The 19,554-nt window shown below is 41.8% G+C and overlaps 1 protein-coding gene across 4 annotated transcripts in view; it reads left to right on the top strand.

Annotated features, from left to right (window-relative positions):
• The window catches only part of mllt10 (MLLT10 histone lysine methyltransferase DOT1L cofactor), a 50,271-nt gene that overhangs the window by 8,955 nt on the left and 21,762 nt on the right, over nt 1-19,554 (top strand). For 3 of the 4 annotated variants that reach the window (XM_018741727.2, XM_018741726.2, XM_018741729.2), the window contains exons 3-9: nt 3,321-3,375; nt 6,874-6,983; nt 8,058-8,161; nt 8,634-8,727; nt 12,614-12,703; nt 17,560-17,655; nt 18,245-18,557. In XM_018741727.2, the coding sequence (XP_018597243.2) occupies nt 3,321-3,375; nt 6,874-6,983; nt 8,058-8,161; nt 8,634-8,727; nt 12,614-12,703; nt 17,560-17,655; nt 18,245-18,557 (862 nt within the window). The remainder of the gene's footprint in view (nt 1-3,320; nt 3,376-6,873; nt 6,984-8,057; nt 8,162-8,633; nt 8,728-12,613; nt 12,704-17,559; nt 17,656-18,244; nt 18,558-19,554) is intronic. The other variant, XM_018741730.2, reaches the window with a different exon arrangement.

Here is a 19,554-nt window from a genome sequence, read left to right as displayed (position 1 = left end):
TGCAGGAGCCTCTCAGACCAGTTCAAGCTCCGCCCCCTCTTTTCCATCATTTGGGCACAAGGAGAGAATTTGTTCCGTTCCACTGGTCTACTGGAATCATTCTGGCATCCAGTCTTAGAGCTATTCCTCACTTAATTCCGATGGTGCTTGATCCTCCCACAAAACTGAAGACAAAGCTCATACAAGAGCAGATGTGGCGTAACCCATTAACACACTAGGCAGAAAAGAGAGAGGTAGCTCAAAGTGGAATTACAGAAGTGGATTCTTAGAAATATTTTTAGAAATTTAAATTAGTGGGATAATTTATTTTGATCTATTGTCATGGAGAGCTTTTTTGTGTGAAAGCAATACCGGATCTAAAGGTTTCATTGGACTTAGTTAATTGGTTGTCTATCCATCTGTCTCTCCGTTCGTTGCTAATGCAGAATGTTGTTATTACCGATACTCATTGCATGTCTTTTTTGTATATCCTCCTCTTGATCTAATGTTAAACACTGAGTCAACCTTATTATGAAGGATGGTTTAGAAAAAAGATTTTGAACTTCATTTGATTTCCGTTACTGGTGTAATAGTTCTCTCTCAGTTGGTGCAATCCTTTGCAGTTTGGTAAAAGGTAGGAAATTTTCTCTTTTTTTTCTCTTTTTTTTTTTTTTTTTTTTAAAAACCAGCAACCTTTTTAGAATTCAGCTATTATTCTTTTTTTGCATTGTCCTGTGGACTGTTGATTCCCAGCAGTTTGCCTAGATACTTGATTATGGAATTTGTGGAATATCACGTAAGTCTGGCATCTCCAAGTTGTGTTACTGACAAATTTGCATTCAGAGAAGCTGTGTTGGCACTGAAGTGAAAGCTAAGCACTTTAGGGGAATGTTTTTAGTATAGTTACCTACAGTGTTTTTGTTTGACACTGTACAGAGATTTGAAGTGCAAGAAATGTATACATCAGAATAATGTATTAAACTCATAGGGGTGTGTAACCTTAGCTGAACATTCAGAGTCTTGAGAAAAGAGAAATGGCTGCACACACAATGGAGGACTTTTCTGTCCTTCAAGGTGCCGTTAAAATGGAAGGAAGCACGTGACTGGGGCCTGTGTTGTGTGTTTGGATGTGCAAGGACTGGAGAAGAGATGGCATCTTCGTCCCAGAGGGTGTGGGGGAATCGGCAGTGTTAATATGAGACTACCACACAAGAAAGAAAGAATGTGGTGATTACTGGAGGCTCAGTAGATGCCAGTGTTTCAAACCCACTCCCCCCAGCTGCCACTCACTTAAGCTTCTGTATGGGCCATTGTGTGTTATGTTGCTCATAGGAACAGAAACAGGATGAAGGCGCATCAGGGTGATGAAGCTGTCACATTCATTCTGTTAATTTAGGATTTGGGACTGATAATCATTTAGTAGAGATAGTGTTTGAATTAATTGCATGCTTTTTCCCCCAAATAGTTTTATACTGTGAAGTTGGATTACTACTTGGCGGTATCAGGCTAGCATTGAACAAGTATATTTAGGAACTCTGTAGTAAATGCTAAATCTCAGTTGATAGACCCCTGGAATTTCCCTCCATGGTGATATAATAGAAAGTGTTTTTTTTTTAATTTTTTTATTATTATTTTTAAATTTTTATTGTTTTTAATTAAATCACAGTCCATGGGAATGAAATTTGCTTTTTGGAATGGAAGCAAAAGTAGGATTTCTGTGAGATCCCATCTCCTTAGGGCCCATCTTGTTTATCCATCATACTTGGTCATCTTGTCCTTCACTTCAGTCCTATTCAGAATGTTACTGTGCTCTCGTACATCATAGATGCACGTGAGCTGTCCTGCAGTGCTGTGCAGAAAATATGGAGGTCTGCCAGACTAGGGCCTTCTGGGCTATGGCCTCCAGGGCTAGGGCCTCTCGGGCTAGGCTCAGGGTCCTCTGCCTAGGTGGGTTAGGAGGCCCCGTACTAAACGCAAGCCTCCTGTGTGTTCTATGTGTGCCCCTCCCTCCCCCTGTGCACTAAACATTAAGGGGTGGAAGGGAAGAAAGCCCAGTCAGCAGGCCCCTGATGGAGGAGGACGGCCCGCCACCCACCACAAAGATGCGGAGGACGAGGGACATGCCAAAAGTATAAAAACTATGAATTCATGGGTATGTGGCCTGTCCCTTTCCACACACGTTCTTATTTGTTCCATCAGTAAGAATCAGACAAATTCTAATTCTCTCTCTGTAAGTCATTTTTCAGTGTTTACGTTAAAGCATGTGTAAGTCAAGTTTTTTATTTTTTGTTTTTGTATTCTGTCTGGCTGACTCAGGAACAGTAGTACTGAGTTAAGTCCAAAATGTGAAGGATGAGCATGTTGCTTATGCTAGAGATATTTGATGTTGCTTCACAATGTCTTTTATATAAAGGAGATATGCTCTGTGAAATTGTCTAGTTTGAAACAGAATTAGTTATACCAAGAAATTATTGAAGTGATCCATCTAACAACAAAGCATGACTCTTTGTACAGAAGTTCATGCCATTTCAAAGGTTGAATGATTTGCATGTGGTGTGCATATGGCAGTATTGAGTCAGTGCAGGTTAGCACCTTCCCCTAGTCCCCCTCGTACCACGTTCGCTGCATAGGATTTGTATGTTCATCTTTTCTGTATCGGAATATGTTTTTGGTTGAGTTATACCATGCTGTTACTGCAGTCTTTAAGAAACGCACATTAACAACTTTTGGGCCACAGTCAGAGTTGGAAAAACTACATCCCATCATTTACCTCTGCATTTCTGGCATGGTGCTCTTTGTCTGAGCTTGAACATAATAGCTTTGTCTTTGTTTTAGCAGGCTCAACAAATCTATACAATTCTGTTTCAAATAAGCATAAGTTCCTGGTTTACTAGCTTGTCCTGGTTTTTTTACAGTTGATTTGCATAAGTTGAACTTACCCAACAAGTATTATGTGTGACTACCAGTGTAAAAAGGAAAAGGTTAAGCTGAAAAGGAAATTATAAGATTTGACCTCAACCTTGAATCTGACAAGCTTTCAAACCTCTTCTGCCACCTCATTCTTTAAGCGCCAGCCAGTAAGGGCCATGCTTTCCTCTTCTTAGTCTTTCTCTTTTCTCTTTCCTGTGCTCCTGCTTTGTGTGTTGTGAGCTGCTTGCTCTGACAGTTTCACCAGACCAGACTTGTTCACAGCAGTGTCTACATCCCTCCTTTTACCGCTCTCCCTGTGAGACTGGTCCCATGAGGGGGAAGTGTGCTATGGAGGCAGCTCTTGGACATCTACACGTACGTGTGTAGACCCTGGACCTGTCTCTCTCATTCCTGTCTTTCTGTCCTTGCAGAGGTGCGAGCTGTGCCCCCACAAGGATGGAGCCCTCAAGAGGACTGACAATGGAGGTAATAATGCCTTTTTTTTGCCCACCTGTTTGATCAGGAGGACTTGTCATTGAAGCTTACGCTCTTATTCCAGTGAGAATACATTTCTCGAGTACATTGTCCCAACAAAGGAAAGTAGTGTAATAAGGCTATGCAAACTTGGTGATGTTTTGTATATCTGTAGTTTTCCTGCAGTGTGCTGATATAGTAATCAGCTCAGTGCCTTTGATTTGTAACTGTAGATAAAATAAAGGACTCATGTCAGTCCTTCAGATGCAGTGAAATGAATTTTCTTCCTGTCAGATCTTTAAGTACTGGGGAGCTGTGTGGTTTGTCACATTGGTTTTACAGTGTGAAGACAATTGTGATGTTAATATGAACATAAAATGTATTTAACACAATAACTCCATATATGCGGTCTGACATTTACAAAGCATGAGGTTAAATTGGAAGCTGTCAGGCTCATGCCATTAATTACAGCCTTGTGGGTGATGTGTAAAATTATCCTCTAGTGATTTTTCTCTTGATACAGACTTGTGGTGTTGTGTGAACTGGCAACTGAATGAGCCATTCTGTGTTTTGTATCTGGATCATACAAATAACATGTGCATTTATTCATCTGGCTGATTCTTTTCTCCAAAGAGACTTGCATTGTTAAGCTGCTTACAGTGATTGGCCCATTTATACAGCTGCATTTTTTTTCCCACCAATGGAACAATATAGTATAGTTAAGGATGCTACAGCAGTAGGTAGGATTTGAACCTGTGACCTTAGGATCTGAAGGCAGCAGCTTTAAACACCATCCTATCAGCTGCTTCTGAAACTTCTGTGGTGAACATACCTTGGTCTGGTCCCCAGAGCCAAAGCTCGTAAAAGTTGTTCTTGTTAAGTGCTGACATATTTTGGGTTTTGTCTTCGCCAGTAAATTGACAGCAGTTACAGGGAACCACTGTGGTGTGTTCTGGGTAGCCAGAGGATTAGGTTTAGGCTGGTTATTGAGTAATCATCTAGTTTACCGCTATCCAGCTATTACATTTGGGCATGAATCTGCACAGCAGATGAAGAATTGAAAACAAATAAATTGGCAATATGATTTTGTAAAGAACAAATTCCGTATTGCTTTTGTCAGTTATCAGTACACATGTACTGCTTTTTAACTGTTCATCTGAACTGCATCTTAAAATAACCTGTTGCTAATTTTTATTTGTGTATCCAGATAAATGACAATGTTATGGGATGTTACGACATACTTATTTTTGGGAACGTCGCTCCATTTGTATCTCTGAGCTGAACAAAACTAAGTCATGTAATAACTTGTTTATGGAGAAAGTATACGGCAAATGATAAACTGTTAATTTTCATTGTTGACGGTTGTTCTTGTCTCTGCCAATAACGTGTGTGTACAATTTGTTAGCGCTAATATCAGTCCCAGTATGTGGCCCTTTTACTGCATGTCCACTCCTGTCCCAGGACAGGGACAGGCCCTTTCTGAGCTTCTCTCCACTTTTCTCCCCCTCCCCACTGGTGGAAAACGCTGCCTTTTGTTTTGTTGTGTTTTTTATTTCCCCTTTAACTTGACCTGGACTGTGACACATGGAACTCCTCCCCCAAGCTTCTTGTCGTCTCTGAGGTTGGGGGCTGCTTGTTTTGTTAATGAATTTCGCCGGGGGGCCCAGCGGGGAAGGTGCATATGATGCTGGCACGCTTGGTGTGCGCTGAGGTTCTTATCCCACCGCGTTTTTACGATGGGGAGGGCCCGATGACTGGGGTCGCCAAGTGGCCACTCTTCCCAGCCACAGAGGGTTCACGGAGAGGTCAGGGCAGACTGTAAACAGGGCCTGGGGAATAAGGTCCCTTTGTGCTCCTGGAGATGAGCACCACATACAGTAGCATGGGCAAGTGGTGGGATCATGGTGGGGGACCACAGGGAGGCGTTCTTCATATCTGCATCTTTGCAAGACATGCCCATGCTCCTTGTAGAGGCTCCTGTGGCATCTCTTGTGCGCAGAACCATCTGCTATGATTTGATTCTTGACTGGCTCTTGTCTGGCTCATGCAGGATGGAATTAAAGTGTTCCAGTTAATCTTTGTTCAGTTTTTCTCAAAGCAATACATGGGCTTGTTTCATTTTTTTGATGGAACTCAATATTTTGTGTTGGGAGAAAATCTGATGTGTAAGTGTGGCTACACAGTGTGTTATGGACACCAGAGTGAATTTGCATCTGGACATGTCTGGAGTGGGAAACCGGCCAGGTTGCGGATGTGAGGTTTCGCTTGTTAAATCTTTGGTGGGAGAGGAGGACTAGCCGTCCTTGGTTGCTCTTGGACACATTAGCTTTACTTCTACACGTCTCCCCCTCACGTTGCCTTAAGAAGTTCTTTCTACCATTGTTTTTACAGGTGTAGAGACTGCTAAGCAGGGCAAACAGCAGATTAATCTGAAATCAAAACAAGGGAGTCATACAGGAAATGTTCCATGAGATGTGCTCATAGGGTGGTGGGTGTGGACATATGGAACGAATGCTTAGAAATAATGAGAAAGAAGTAAAGATGAGCTTTTCCCTTTTTGGTAAGTGTATGGCAACTCTCTTGGGATTAACACTCATTCTCAAGAAATTTTCATGACATTGACTTTGTGACTACATAAATGCAGAATACATGTCGATACATGAAAGCTCCTCTTAGCTGTTTTCTTGGGATTTGTCCATGACATATTTTTGCTATCTGCAGCGTCCAGCGGCGGCCTCTATGATCCAGTACTCTGCTCTACATATCTCAGATGTTAGTCCTAACCTTGAGGAGATTTATGAATGCTGAAAGTACTCTTGGTGACCCCTGCGTTACATCAAAGTGCACAGTGTACCGTTATATAGCCTTCAGTTAGGAATGGTTAGCAGTACAATGGGATTCATGCAAAGCGCCTATAGCATTGGCACAGCTTTGCTGGAAGTGTCCACACTACACACATTGGGTGAGAAGTTCAACGTTGGACCCCTTTTGCAGTTCGTTGGTTTTTATTGCCCTCCCTTTATTGCCAGCTGTGGTCTCCATCTCCTCAGACACAAGTCAAAGACAGTTCATCCCAGGGTTCATCTGGAGGTTTAGTTATTGTTCTACCAAATTGTATTAACACTCGCAAATGACTTTGGGCAAGTGATTTCCTATTAAGTTTGATTGCATTGAACTTTCTTCCCCCCCTAGTCACCAGTCCACCTTACCACAACCTTGTTTTACAACTTAGTTGTCCTGGCATTAACATGTAATTGTGGGAGCCCTTGTCCTTTCTTATCCACTGTGGCTCTTAGGTTGAGCTGTGGTCTGAGTGGTTTCCACCATTCGTATCACTCTGGTTACTCCTTGTTGTGTTCCCTAGCACGGAAGCTGGTTCCCCTCAAACATGAACAAAACAGCTTAACCTTTCCATTTGGGCCTGTGCTTTGTAGGTGTTTTTGTCTTTGAGTTCTGTATGTTCATGTTTGTGACTTCTGAGTGAGTCTGATTTTTGTTTGCCTTCCCCAGGTTGGGCTCATGTTGTCTGTGCACTGTACATCCCAGAGGTGGAGTTTGCAAACGTGTCCACCATGGAGCCCATTGTGCTGCAGTCCGTCCCACACGAACGCTACAATAAGGTATATGTTTGCATGATAAGTGGGTAGGATCTTTTGCTTGTTAGTGTTTACGGTCTATAGGAATTTAAAAAAAAAAAAAGGAAACATGAAATGTTAATCATAGCAATTCACTGAATATAAAAATTGGCAACATGTTATTGGTAATTTTTGGTTTAATTAAATATATAAAGATGAGTCAAAATATTCCAATTATTGGCAAATAAGTGTACAATATTTTGCAGGAGATTGTAAATTGGGCAATATGCTGCTTTGAAACGCTGTAATGTAAAGCATATCAGTGCATTCCAGTGACCCAAGGCTCTGATGGGTGGCATAGAAAATGTGATTAAAGTCTGTTTCATGTTATTTGGCTGCTTACAAGTGAATTCCATGCACACAACTGTGTCTAAAATGAGAAAATTGTTATATAGACATATTTGATTAGACATAAGTACAAAGAAAGGTAGCTATATTATATTGACAGCCATTGAGTTGGATGTCTGAAGTTAAACAGGATGATGTTGCCGAATGTTAATCTCATGCTTGAATTGTTTCTGAAAGCCCTCCAATGTTTTGAGCGAAACGGATTGGATGCTGTTTATATTAGTGTCCTGGCTATGAGTAAATTAAAAACAGCGTGGATGTTGCTGATCAGATAATCAAGGCCCTTGTGGTGAGGCGCTGCACACAGTTGTTGTAATTGTTGGAGCCACTGTGGCAGACAACCGTAGCCAGGCAAGAAGCAAGACGAATGGCAGCCCTTGTGAGGTTTTTGCTGCCATTAAACGTGTTGGGATTTTCACATTTCTTTCTGTCTGCAGAGATATGTGTGCGTGGGTTTGTTTCTGTCCGCTCTCGCTCGTCCAGACATCTGAATATGTGCATCAGTGTATGCTTGCAATGTCTGCTTGAATCATTGTGTGTGTACATGCATGCTAACTGTCCGTGCATGCATGAATATACGCAAATATTCAATTGTTGCATGCAATTTTGTGCTTTAGTTTGTATGAGTGTGTGCGTGTTTGTGTGTATGCGAGACTGTTGCTAAGAAATATGCCCGCTTGCTCGTCGTAACTATATGTGTCTATATTACAGACTTGTTATATCTGTGAAGACCAGGGCCGGGAGAGTAAAGCTGCTACCGGAGCCTGTATGACTTGCAACAAGCATGGCTGCAGGCAGGCCTTTCACGTCACATGGTGAGTATCACAAGCCTGTGTACGCTGCTTTTCCTAGATCCCGTGCTGAAAAGACATGCAGGTAGCAATCTCTGTGGTGGTGTTTGGTTGACTGTCGGAGAAACCTGCAATCACTTGACTCAACTGCTTATTAAGCTGAAGACCAGGCAGTCAGAACATTATGCATTCCACAAAGTCAGTGAGTGAGTTTTTTTTTTTTTTTTTTTTTTGCTGAGAGGCATGGCTTTTGATGTGTAGGTAAAGTTTTAGGAGTGGAACTTTTAAGTCTTATTCCAGCTACTGAGGAAACCTACAGTCCTTTATGAATGTTGTCTCTCTAGTGAATGTTGGCTGATCAAAATGCACCATAATTCTTTATACCAATTTTTTTTTTTTTTTTTTTTTTTTTTAAATAATTAGCAGGTACATGAATTGTAGGGGGTCTCAAGCTGACTGACTAATTTCCACTTCTCCCTTTTCCTGTGGACTTCAGCGCCCAATTTGCTGGGCTGTTGTGTGAAGAGCAAGGTTCAGATGCAGACAATGTGAAGTACTGCGGCTACTGCAAATACCATTACAGCAAACTGGTAAGTTTGGCTTGCAGTCCTCACATGCATTTTTATGTACCTGCAGTCGATTTTTCACCTGTACTTAGCTGATATTGAAGACTGATCAGCACTGCGCTACGCCTGTGGAGTCAAAGCTTCGGTTTACAGTGGACACCATACCTAGACATAGCTGTGGTCAGCCTGGACCAGGCTGCACTTTTACCACACATAGCAAAGTTGTATGAATGTAGATATTCCTTTTTAATGGGCTTCTCTTCATGCAAACAGCCTGCTGAAAATGTTTTATGAATTTTTATTACAAATGCCCTTGTACAGCTAGTATTTTTGAAGTCTTCTTGTACAGTTAAAATATAATTGCTGCAAGACAGCTGTTTCAAGTAAATTGGAATTTAAAGAGATTATCAAAACGTACTTTGTATCATGGAGTGTCTTACTGGTTGTGAGCTGTTGCGAGAAATAGAATTTAGAATAAACGACTTGCTTGTTCACTTCTGTGAGACTGCTAGCCCACACCAACCCTTCTGTTTATTTGTACAAAACCCTTTTAGTGTGTGAGTTGATTGGCTGCCTGATTTAGTGCCTCTCAAACCTAGCACTGATTTTTGGAAGAGGTGAGAGCAATTGTTATCATCGACACCACGTTATTTGTGTACATGCACAGTTCATGGTAAGCAGTAGCTTACCAAGTCCCTTCTCAAAGCTACTCAGCCCCTGATCTCCCTGCCAGTATGAAAGCGCTCCCCTGGCTTTGTCTTCCTAAACCGGGCCCTGCCTCACAGCAACCCTTCGCTCATCCAGTTTCATGGGCGCAGATGGTCTGCCCCTCACCCCTCCCCTTGCTGTCCACAGGAGTCACGTTTCCGCGCTTTGTGCTGAAGAAGGGCAGCAGCCCCCTCTCCGGGAACGGGCTGTCACTGAAAGCAGGCCCCTCAGTGGGTTCTGGGACCGGAGGCCAGGGGCCCGGGGTAGACACAGGGATTGTATAGGCCAGTGGGCTTTCTGGGGGGTGGGGTGGTGGTGGTGGTGGTGGTGGGGGGGCTTGGAGTCATTTCACCAAGCGTGCTGAGGAATGCCAAGCTGTGGAAAATCTCTTCACAAATAGAAGTGCATTTTTGTTTGCCAAGTCAGCAGTATATTAAGATAAATAGATCTTGACGAAAACAGGACATTTGCTACATGCGCAGGAGATGGAGTTAATATGTCTGGCCTTAGTCTGTCAGGCTTTACACACCATCCACTATAAATATTCAATATACAGTAAGTCCCCAACTTAGAAAGAAGGAGTGGCTGAAAACTGGATTGTTAGTAAAACAAAATTTACTGTTATTGCTTCTAAAAAATTTATAGAATAATGTAATGTAGTATTTTGTTAGTTACACTGGATCCTAACCTTGCAAGATCCTGACACTGTTGTCAAAAACTACATAATACAGGTATCTCCATTTATTCATGGGTTTTGTTCTGTGAAACCTCAGATAAAGCTTTAACTAAAAAATACATTGTATAACGCTTCTATTAATCCATTATTTACCAGTAACCTCTTATCCAATGCACTGTTGCTCTACTCTAGATATCTTGGAAGCACAGGCCATGAGGCAGGTTACACCCTGAACAACATAGAGCAGCCAACCACTGTATTTTTACTTTTTAGTTATTTAATTTTTAAAGGTAATTGGCTAAGAATTATTTACCCATTTGTACATTTGGATTTTTTTTTTTATTATAGTTCCTTGCTTAAGGGTACTACAGAAGTGGTGCTCAAACCTAGGTCTGTTAAGTGGCAGATTTAAGCTCTTACCTGCTACACTACCTGCTGTCCTTTTTCTTTCATTTTGATCAGCTTTCAACTTCATTAAATAAAAGCTCATTTTGAATGACAGAAAATAAAGAAATCCCTGCATCCTTCTAAGTCCCGATTGCTAACCAGTGCATCCCATGAATATGTCCGGCATTTACTAGCTTCTGGCCACTTCCAGCTTTCCTTAGTAGATACAGCAAATAAAAGCAAAATAAAAACTTCACTTGATTTATTTACCGGTTCGATTCTGATTGGAAAAAAAAATGTGGATACAGCTTTAATGAAAAGAATACTTTCTCAGATTTCATTTTAACATTTAACTTTAAGCTATGTTAAAGTTAAAACAAATTTAAAATGTTTAAAAAATACCTTGACTACAGAAACTCAGGCAATTCATCCCATAAACATGCGGCTTTCCTCATCTTGTAACTGATCAATTAACCCTCATGAACACCAGACACGAGCTGTAAACAGTGGAGGCGAGTCAAATCAGTGCCAGCTAGCAGCAGGCCTCATAAATACAGGTGTTTTTCACTTTGCAACAAATGGAAATTTTAGAAAATAGAGCAGTGCTGACAACGCAATTGAAAATAAACTGGAAAATTATTTTTAAACAAATTAAGTGGAATGTTCTTAATACAGGGAGCCAGTGTAATTGACTCTTGAACGGTTCATTTTCAATGCAAGTGATGTTTGGAGTTCTTGCGCCTTAGCAGTCTTATTTTTACTTTCCACTTTTTACAGCAACTATGCAAGTTCTTAAGGAGACATATGTGTTCTTCAGGCATACCATGTAACAGCAGTAAATAAAAAGTAACAAAAAAAAAAAGAAATAAAATGCAGGTTGCCATTGGTAGGAATGGTGTTGTATTTAAGACTTGTTTCATACGGTAAAGTAGCTGAGTAACATGGCGCCAGGTTTGTAGACATTTCTGAAAAGTTTTTAAATTGAGGACTTACTGTATTATTAAAGTATGTTAGCACAAGATTGGCAACATTTTCATGTATAATCATTCCATGTTTTCTAATAATTTTGTCCCAGATATGTATTGTCTGATTTTTAATTTTATAGTTGTTTCACTTGCGCTCAAGGGTGTTGGAAAGGAGATTTCAGTGTGGAATTTTGTGTTTGCTGATTTTAATGGTTTGCTTGCAGTAAAGTGGAGTTAGTGTTTCAATTGGTGCTAAGGCTTTCTGCTTGTATTTATTACTGTCATTGTAATTGTTACTGCACATAGTGGTAATTGCATAGGTCTGCATAGTAATATAGTCCCAGTCATACAAATGCTTAATTGGGCTAAAAGTTGACATTCTCGATTGACCCCTTAAATTGCTTGTCAGTGCAGAGTAACTGAAGACAGGTAAAAAAAAAAAAATACTACTTACACTTTTCAAATATGAAATTCTTTTTTTCCATTCTACGTGTTTTGTTTCAAATTAATAAATCTTTTCTTTACATTTTTTTTTTAAACTTTTCTTTATATAGGATTCAGAATAATGCTGACAGTTAAGTATCCACATTTTTAGTCTTAATTGAATAAAGTCTGCAGTTGCTTGGGGTTTTTTTTTTTTTTATTAAAATGTTTCAAATGTAAATCAGTACCATTAACGTAATACCATGATGTTAGTTTTAAACATAATTTGCATCATTAAATGTATGTTAACAGCTGGTTTCCAGAGCTGCTTTTATGGTCATTCTACAGTAAATAAGACATCAGTAAAACTGCAAAAGTGTGTGTGCGTGTGTGTGCGCTTGCACGCAATTTCATAAAGGTTAAGCCAAGGAGTCTGAATGTGCAGCCTGAAATAGGATTGTATGTTGCATTACATGGTGTGTTGTATTTCGGGGACCTATTTTGGTAGGCGTGCTCTAGCAGTGACTTTTCCGTGAGGGAAAAGATATGTTCCTGTCTCCTCCCTCTCTTTCTGTAGTGTCCCTCTGCATCTAAGCCCATCACAGTTGCTGTTTATACTTTGAAACAAAATTTGGCAAAGTTGTACCTTTTTCTCCCCCGGTCACCTCCATAGTCAGGGTTATCTTTGTTGACAGGAAGAGCTGGACAGATTTTTTTAATAGTAACTCGAAGTTCCTCTTTCACCTTTTAGAGAAGGAGCAAAGGCCGCGGTAGTAGGGCTCAAAGCTTAAGTGATTCTTCCTCTCACTCTTTGGATAAACATCATGACAAGGACAAGAAGGTAAGGCAGCCTTCAGATTTACCCTGAATCTACATCGTGACTTGCCTCAATGATATGCCCTTTTTGTCATGCACTCAGATTCAATTAAACCTACAAAAATAGACTGCACTGCAATTAAGTGTGATGTGTGGTTATACTAGAAATTGTAGTTATGAGTATGATTTGACCATACTTATTATTGTAGCTATACTTAAGTATAATGGACAGGTTACATCCAACCAAACTGCCTGTCAGAATGAAGAAAGACTGCCACACCCAGTCATTCATATCGGCTTTTAAAAAATTTTAATATTCTTACAAAATAATCAATTTAGTGTTTGTACTTGAGTCAGCACTGGAGCAGGTTCTTATGGGTCCTTTGGTCAATGTGCGCAGTCTCTTCTAAATGTAATATTTTTTAGTGGACACAAAATATGAATATGGCCAATTACCAGTAATGTGGAATATTTATAAAAAAAAAAAAAGCTTTTGCGCCCCCAGTTGGCACATAAAGAATGACCTAAAAACATTGCACTTGCTAGTATAATCTGATATAAGGACAGAGCATTGCTGACAGTACTTTTGGGCACACTGCAGCCCATACAACTGCATGAGTGTTTGTTGCATTCCTGCTTTGCAGTACTTATCAATTTATACACTCTGAGATGTGTAAAAGGGCATGTCATCACTCCACCACCATTGAAACACTTGACTATTCTGGGCATCTCCCACTGGCCAGGAAGAGGCAGCATCCAAAATTTGTGTACCAATTTTTTCCTCCCTTTATCTGTTTAGTGGTCTAGTTGCAATGATGCAGTTCTGCTCCACTCATCCAATTTAGTTTTCTTGCATTTATGTAAAACAAGTGTCATGTAGGCATTTTTGTCTGTCTTTGTCTTGTTAGGAAATATGACTGCCAGTCCTACAGAAAGCATGTTCTGTTCATGTATTTTCTGAATGTAGTTTTTGTTGTTATGTTGTCGACAAGAACAGATGCAGTTGTCGTCCTCAGTTACACTGGTAATTTATAATTGTGCAAATTTTGTGGCGCTTGATTTTGTGTGGAATTCCCAATGTGCCTTACACATTTGCACTGCACCTGAAAAATTAGAGACCACGACTTGTCCTGAAGAAGCCAGGAAAGAACTCGGTACCTCGTGGCACCAGCTTTCTCCAATATATTCTGTTCTGTGGCTGTGCTGCAGCCTGACAGGTGAATACTGCATGCAAAACACACTCCACAAATGATACTTTCCCAGTAGTAGACTTCTTACGCAGGACAACATGTTTACAGCTGGCTATTTATTGCAGTAATTTGGATGAAGTACCTTGGTCAAGAGTACATCAGCAGTGATTCACCTCGATATGAGTCTTTAACCCTGTGCTTCCAAGTGCACTGCCTGTAAAGCAATACCTGTTCCTGGTGACTGATTCAGATTCTAAGTCACTAGTGGCCTCTTGTCAGACAGACATGCTAGTTTGTGAGTTAAGGTTTTACTACCTTATCTTCATTTAAACCTGTCATGATTGTTTTAGGTAAAACATTAAGATTATCCTAGTCTAGATTTGTAGATTTTAAGAAAGTGTTTTGAAATTAGGATTTTAGGGCCAGTGTTCAGATTGGGTGAATTTTTCTCAGTACATAAATATGACCGTTTTGAGTTTTCTCAAATTTGATTTAAAGTCTGGCTGTAAAAGGGGGTAGGAGGGGTAGTATGTAAGCAGCATCCGTGCTAAATATGTGGTCCACATTTTTACGTGCCACTACTGTAAACAGGTGGCACATATTTCCCATTCAGTCCTAAAGATAATCTTTTGTCTTGGGGCATTTCAACCACAGCGGGAAAATAATTCCCACACGGAATTTTTTTTTTTTTTTTTTTTTTTTTTTTTTTTATTATTATTATTATTTAAAACTGGGCACCGTTATTGCAACAGGCATGATGTTGCATGTGTGTATCTGAGCAACTGCTTTGCGCTTTTTTCAGTTGATCGTTGCTCTCTTCTGCTTAATGTGGAATGTATTTTTAAATTACTATTATTTGATTGTCCTGCTGTTTTGCTAATAATTGTATTGTACTAAGAGGGGTGTGGTGGTGCAGTGGGTTGGACCGGGTCCTGCTCTCCGGTGGGTCTGGAGTTCGAGTGCCACTTGGGGGTGCCTTGCGACGGACTGGCGTCCCGTCCTGGGTGTGTCCCCTCCCCCTCCGGCCTTACGCCCTGTGTTACCGGCTAGGCTCTGGTTCCCCGCGACCCTGTATGGGACAAGCGGTTCAGAAAGTGTGTGTGTGTGTGTGTGTGTGTGTGTGTGTGTGTGTGTGTGTGTGTGTGTGTATTGTACTGACTACTGTTACATTTAACATGTGACACTTAACATGTAAACATTTAAGTGTTTATATCTGGCGGAATGGGAACTGTCCGCTTCTGGAAGTGAAATGGTTAATACAGTGTCATTGCAGTTTATAATATGGTAATGAATGCTGATTTGCTAGATGTTTATGAATTCTCTTATAGCAGTTAAAGAGAGCTGCTGTAGCCCATGTTGAGCCTGTGTTCTGCTGAATGGGGCTGTATCCTGGAAGCCTTTTCGTGCTCCCTTTTCTGCTCCATGCCCATCGTCAATGGGCTGATTTGCATTAGCAAAGACGCCCTCCCCCCCCATTCCACATTCCTGGGTCAGAGGTCGAAGGCTCAGATGTATACCTAACCTCCACCAAAACCCTGAGGCCAAACAACAATCTAAGCTAAAAGCTTCTCAGTTTGCAGGGAGCTTGGAGGTAGACAGCTGGCAAAATGGCATTTCTGTGGTTTGAAAACTTGCACAGATTGTTACTCTTAGGTTTTCCCATTTCTTGTTTTCCACAAACAACCTCTTCCTGAATGCAACCCTCCCTGTTGCAGTTCTCATTGTTATGTGTTTGTGGCGAGGCAATTTATGGTCAGGTTAAAAGACTTCTGGGAGATTCCGCTCCTGTAGGAATTAGTATGTTAGCAGGAATTCTCTGTTAAGCTTGAAAGAAAGAAAAATAAAAACTCCCCCATTTGTCAGAGTGCCACAGGCATTTATGAATAATGGTAATTGCGCACCTTTCCGTAAGATACCTGGTAGACAAAACAAACTATTTACTATTCGGACCACTATATTGATTTAAAAGCTTAAATGTCATGTGTCCGTTAAAGTCAGAACAACTGATAATTTATGATGATTATTTATTGAAATTTTATAAATGAATTTATTTTCCTGAATTATTCATGGTCAAGTATGATTGGTAAAATAAGGCAGAAGTTTTGAAATTGTCCTTAATGTGAGGTATGTTTCTGTGGATGGCAGTAAGCATTGTTTAATCTCAGTATTGCCGTGGAATCCTGCAGTATTTGGAGATCTTGTTTTGTGAGGATCACTTTTCCTTAATGAAAACTGTACGTGGTGAAAGCGAGCAAAAGCCGGGAATGTGCCAGTACATTCTCACCGCGCACAAGCTGCCAATGTGGTGTGGAATGGGCCAGTGGAGGCATCTACATAAGCACGTGAGTGCTGCGGATCAGAGTAAATAAAGGAGGCGGCTTCCCCACCGTCGTTCTGGCCTGCAGCCATGGACCCCAGTCCTGTCCGCAGGCCGCTCATTTACTGAAGCCTGCTGTGCTCCACACCGATGGCTCCCGAGGGACTGGCGGGGGAGGGGAGTGAGGAGCCCGTTCGTTCGGCTACACACTCCCTGACCTACCCGTAATGGTGGCAGCTGGTGAGACGGCCCTCCACGCGTCGGAATGGAGGCCTGTGGGTGTTCTGGCTTCGCCGCCCGTTTCTCAATGGACAGAACCATTTTCGCTGTCCCTTGTCTTTATCTTCGGATGGCTTCCTTTGCGGAATTCTTCCTGTCAAAGCCTGTCTGTCACTATTCATCAACAGTTTTTTTTTCTCGCCTCTCTAGTTGTCTTTCGTTGTATTTAATGAGAATACCCTACGTCAATGTGTTCCACTGCGTTTCTAGATTCTACCGTTACTACATTGAGTTGTCAATTGTTTGAGGTGGAGTTAGTGAGAACTTTTTTTTGTGGGGGTCAGCACCTTTTTTTTTTTTTAAAAAAAAAAAAAAAAAAATCTTGAAATGAATTAAGCCTCTGCCGTACTTTATTGTGGCTACTTACAGACAGAACAGGGCAACCCACCTGTTATGACTTGTGTATTGCGAACACATTTTCAATACTATCTAAGAAATAAAAACATAAAACCATAACTATGTATTTGCATTTGGGGTTGTTTTGCACTCAAGACCCTGGAAGGGATTTGACAGCAGCAAGCAAATGACATTTTGTGGGAGGGGCAATGAAGGGCTGTCGTTGGTGATGTGCAAATATATTCCTCCTGGTGTTTTTCAGGATCACTGCATATTTTCACAGTTCTGCTTCTGAAAATGAGAAGCGGCTTTGAAGAAGGTGTGCAAACTGAGTGTAAATTCATTCACACCAGCCAATCTGCTGGAAATGGGGTTTTTTTGTGTGGTAGCAGTTGAGCTGTGTCACTGGTGCAGATTGGAAACGGAGCTCTCTAGAATTATCGCAAAACGCTTTGGTCAGTCACTTGGTTACTTGGCTCTCTTTGCTTTTGTTGTCATGTAGTGATTGTTGTAGAGAGCGTTCACTGGTGCACATGAAATCAAAACCTTGGCACATAGACAGCTTGCATTATTTGCCACTCTTTTCTTCCCTTTTTGTGCTTTGCAGTGCATAGCCGAAATGGAGGCGCTCCAGTTCTCCCACTCTCAGGAGACCTCACTGACTGTACTTCGATTGGGGTTTGGCTCAGGTCCTGCCGTTTGGGTCGTTTGTTGACCTAATGAAGGTTCGCCTTTGTCTTTTTTCATTCTTACCCCCAGAAACATAAAGAAAGGGACAAACATAAGCCACGACATAAAAAGTCCTTGGAATCTTCCCCTGCTCTCACACCTGCGTTGACAGTCACCACCGAGAAGGTGAGTTTTCCCCTGCTTTGTGTTGTCATTCCCCCTACAGAAACATGTACTGTGTTTTGAGAAAGTGTTCTGCGGTCACTTTCTTTCCTTTACAAAGCACTTCCCCGTTGCACTCTCTTCCCATTCTGAAAATGGTAGCATAATAAAAAAAAAAAAAAAAAAAGGATACATCTGAATGTCAGTTTCATGCATTTAAAGGGATAACGTGCAGCATATGATACATGAACTCCAGGACACCAGGTGGCATAGCAGTTAAGGCTGTTACTTGGCAGTCTTAGGGTTTTCTTGGTTCAAATCCCCACTCTTGCTGCAGTACCCTTGACTGAAGTGCTTACCCTAAATTATTCCAGGAAGATCACCCAGCCCTATAAATAGGTAAATAATTGTAAGTAGCTTAGTATGCAGATCTAGTGTTGTAAGTCACCTTCGATGCAGGCACTTGCTAAATAAAGACCCAGTAACAATGCGGTGAGAGTTGGAAAACCCTAAACCGATTCTCATGACTAGTGATAGAAAAAAGCCGTTGGTGGAATACAGAAGCGTGCAGGTGTCGCACAATAATCCTTTCATGTGATTTGTGCTCCTACAGACTTACAGCAGCAGCAGCAGCAGCAGTGGTACCGTCACCTCTGTCCCCAGCTCCCAGAAGCGCCTGGATGACAGCTCGGGGCGCTTCACTAATGCCAACTTCCAGGAGGTGCCCACCCATGCTGGGGGTGCAACCAAGGATGGGGTACCAGCAGAGGGCAAGGGGGCTTCGGACAGCAAGAGTAAGAAGGTGGGAAGCCACAGCTCCGGTCAGAGGGGCCGCAAGTCCACCCCTGGAAAACCTTCCCTCCCTGTGGTCATCACGTCAGCTCCGGCTTCGTCTGCCACTTCTACCACCAGCCCTTTTCAGCAAGGTAGGGATGGTGTGTGCATCTGTGTGTGTGTCTGTGTGGAAGTGATGCACCTGAGTGTTTCGCAAGCATGAAAATTACCCTACTGTATCCTCCATATTTGCACAAAGCCTGTGCCACTGGACTCATGTAAATGAGAAGATATGTGTCTGGTGGTTTATCCACTGGTTATGGGAGAAGGAAAGGCGGGTTGGTTTTGACAGGTCTGGATCCTGTCCAGAGCAGTGTCTGATGTGCATCTGAAAATAGAGCAGTTGTGTCGAGTAGTTGAAGAGCAGCTCCAGAGCTCCCAAGCCGGACAATGGAGGTCAACGCGAGAGGCACAGAAACGTGCTCTCGCTGTCTCCTGTGTTGTCCGAACAGGCTGTTCCTCGCCAAGGTATTTGCTTGCATTTTTTATTTTTGACAGGAATAATTAATACGTTGCAGCTGCAGAGCGCTCTCGTTCAGGGTTGGAACCAGGGGGAACTTGCAAAATACAGTGATTTTTCTCAGTGAGACAGCGTAGTGAGATGTTCTGATGTGGGGGAACAAGGCCTAGCAGAGGTGAGGTCTTGGTGGGTCTGCAGGTGCACTGCATTTCGTCTTCAGTGCTGATGGGCATTTCCTTATTTTCTGCCTGTGTCGGATGGGGTTACTGGCAAACCTGTCACAGTAGCTTCCCGGTGCATGCACACGCATTACCACATGCACACATGCCTCTGATTCTTAGCTCTCTGGAAGAAACGCTGTTGTCCCTGAAGGTAAGAACACATTTCTTTGCCAGAGCCACAGGTCAGGGGTTCTTTGCCTTTTTGTGTTTTGTGTTGTTGAAATACAAAAAAGAGAGATACTTCGACATAAAGGGTAGGCCAGAAGAGAAATATGCATGTGTGTCTGGGCTCTCCTGTGGTGGTGCAGCCTTCTTTGGCTTCATCACTATTTTCTTTCCCAACTTGCTTCTTGGGGGGCGGGGTCCAGGAGCTGCAGCTTCGTCCGGTTGTGACCGCAGCTGTGAAAA

Source organism: Scleropages formosus, chromosome 7 (assembly GCF_900964775.1).
Source record: "Scleropages formosus chromosome 7, fSclFor1.1, whole genome shotgun sequence".
NCBI lineage: Eukaryota > Metazoa > Chordata > Actinopteri > Osteoglossiformes > Osteoglossidae > Scleropages > Scleropages formosus.
This window is presented reverse-complemented; position numbering and strand designations above follow the sequence as displayed.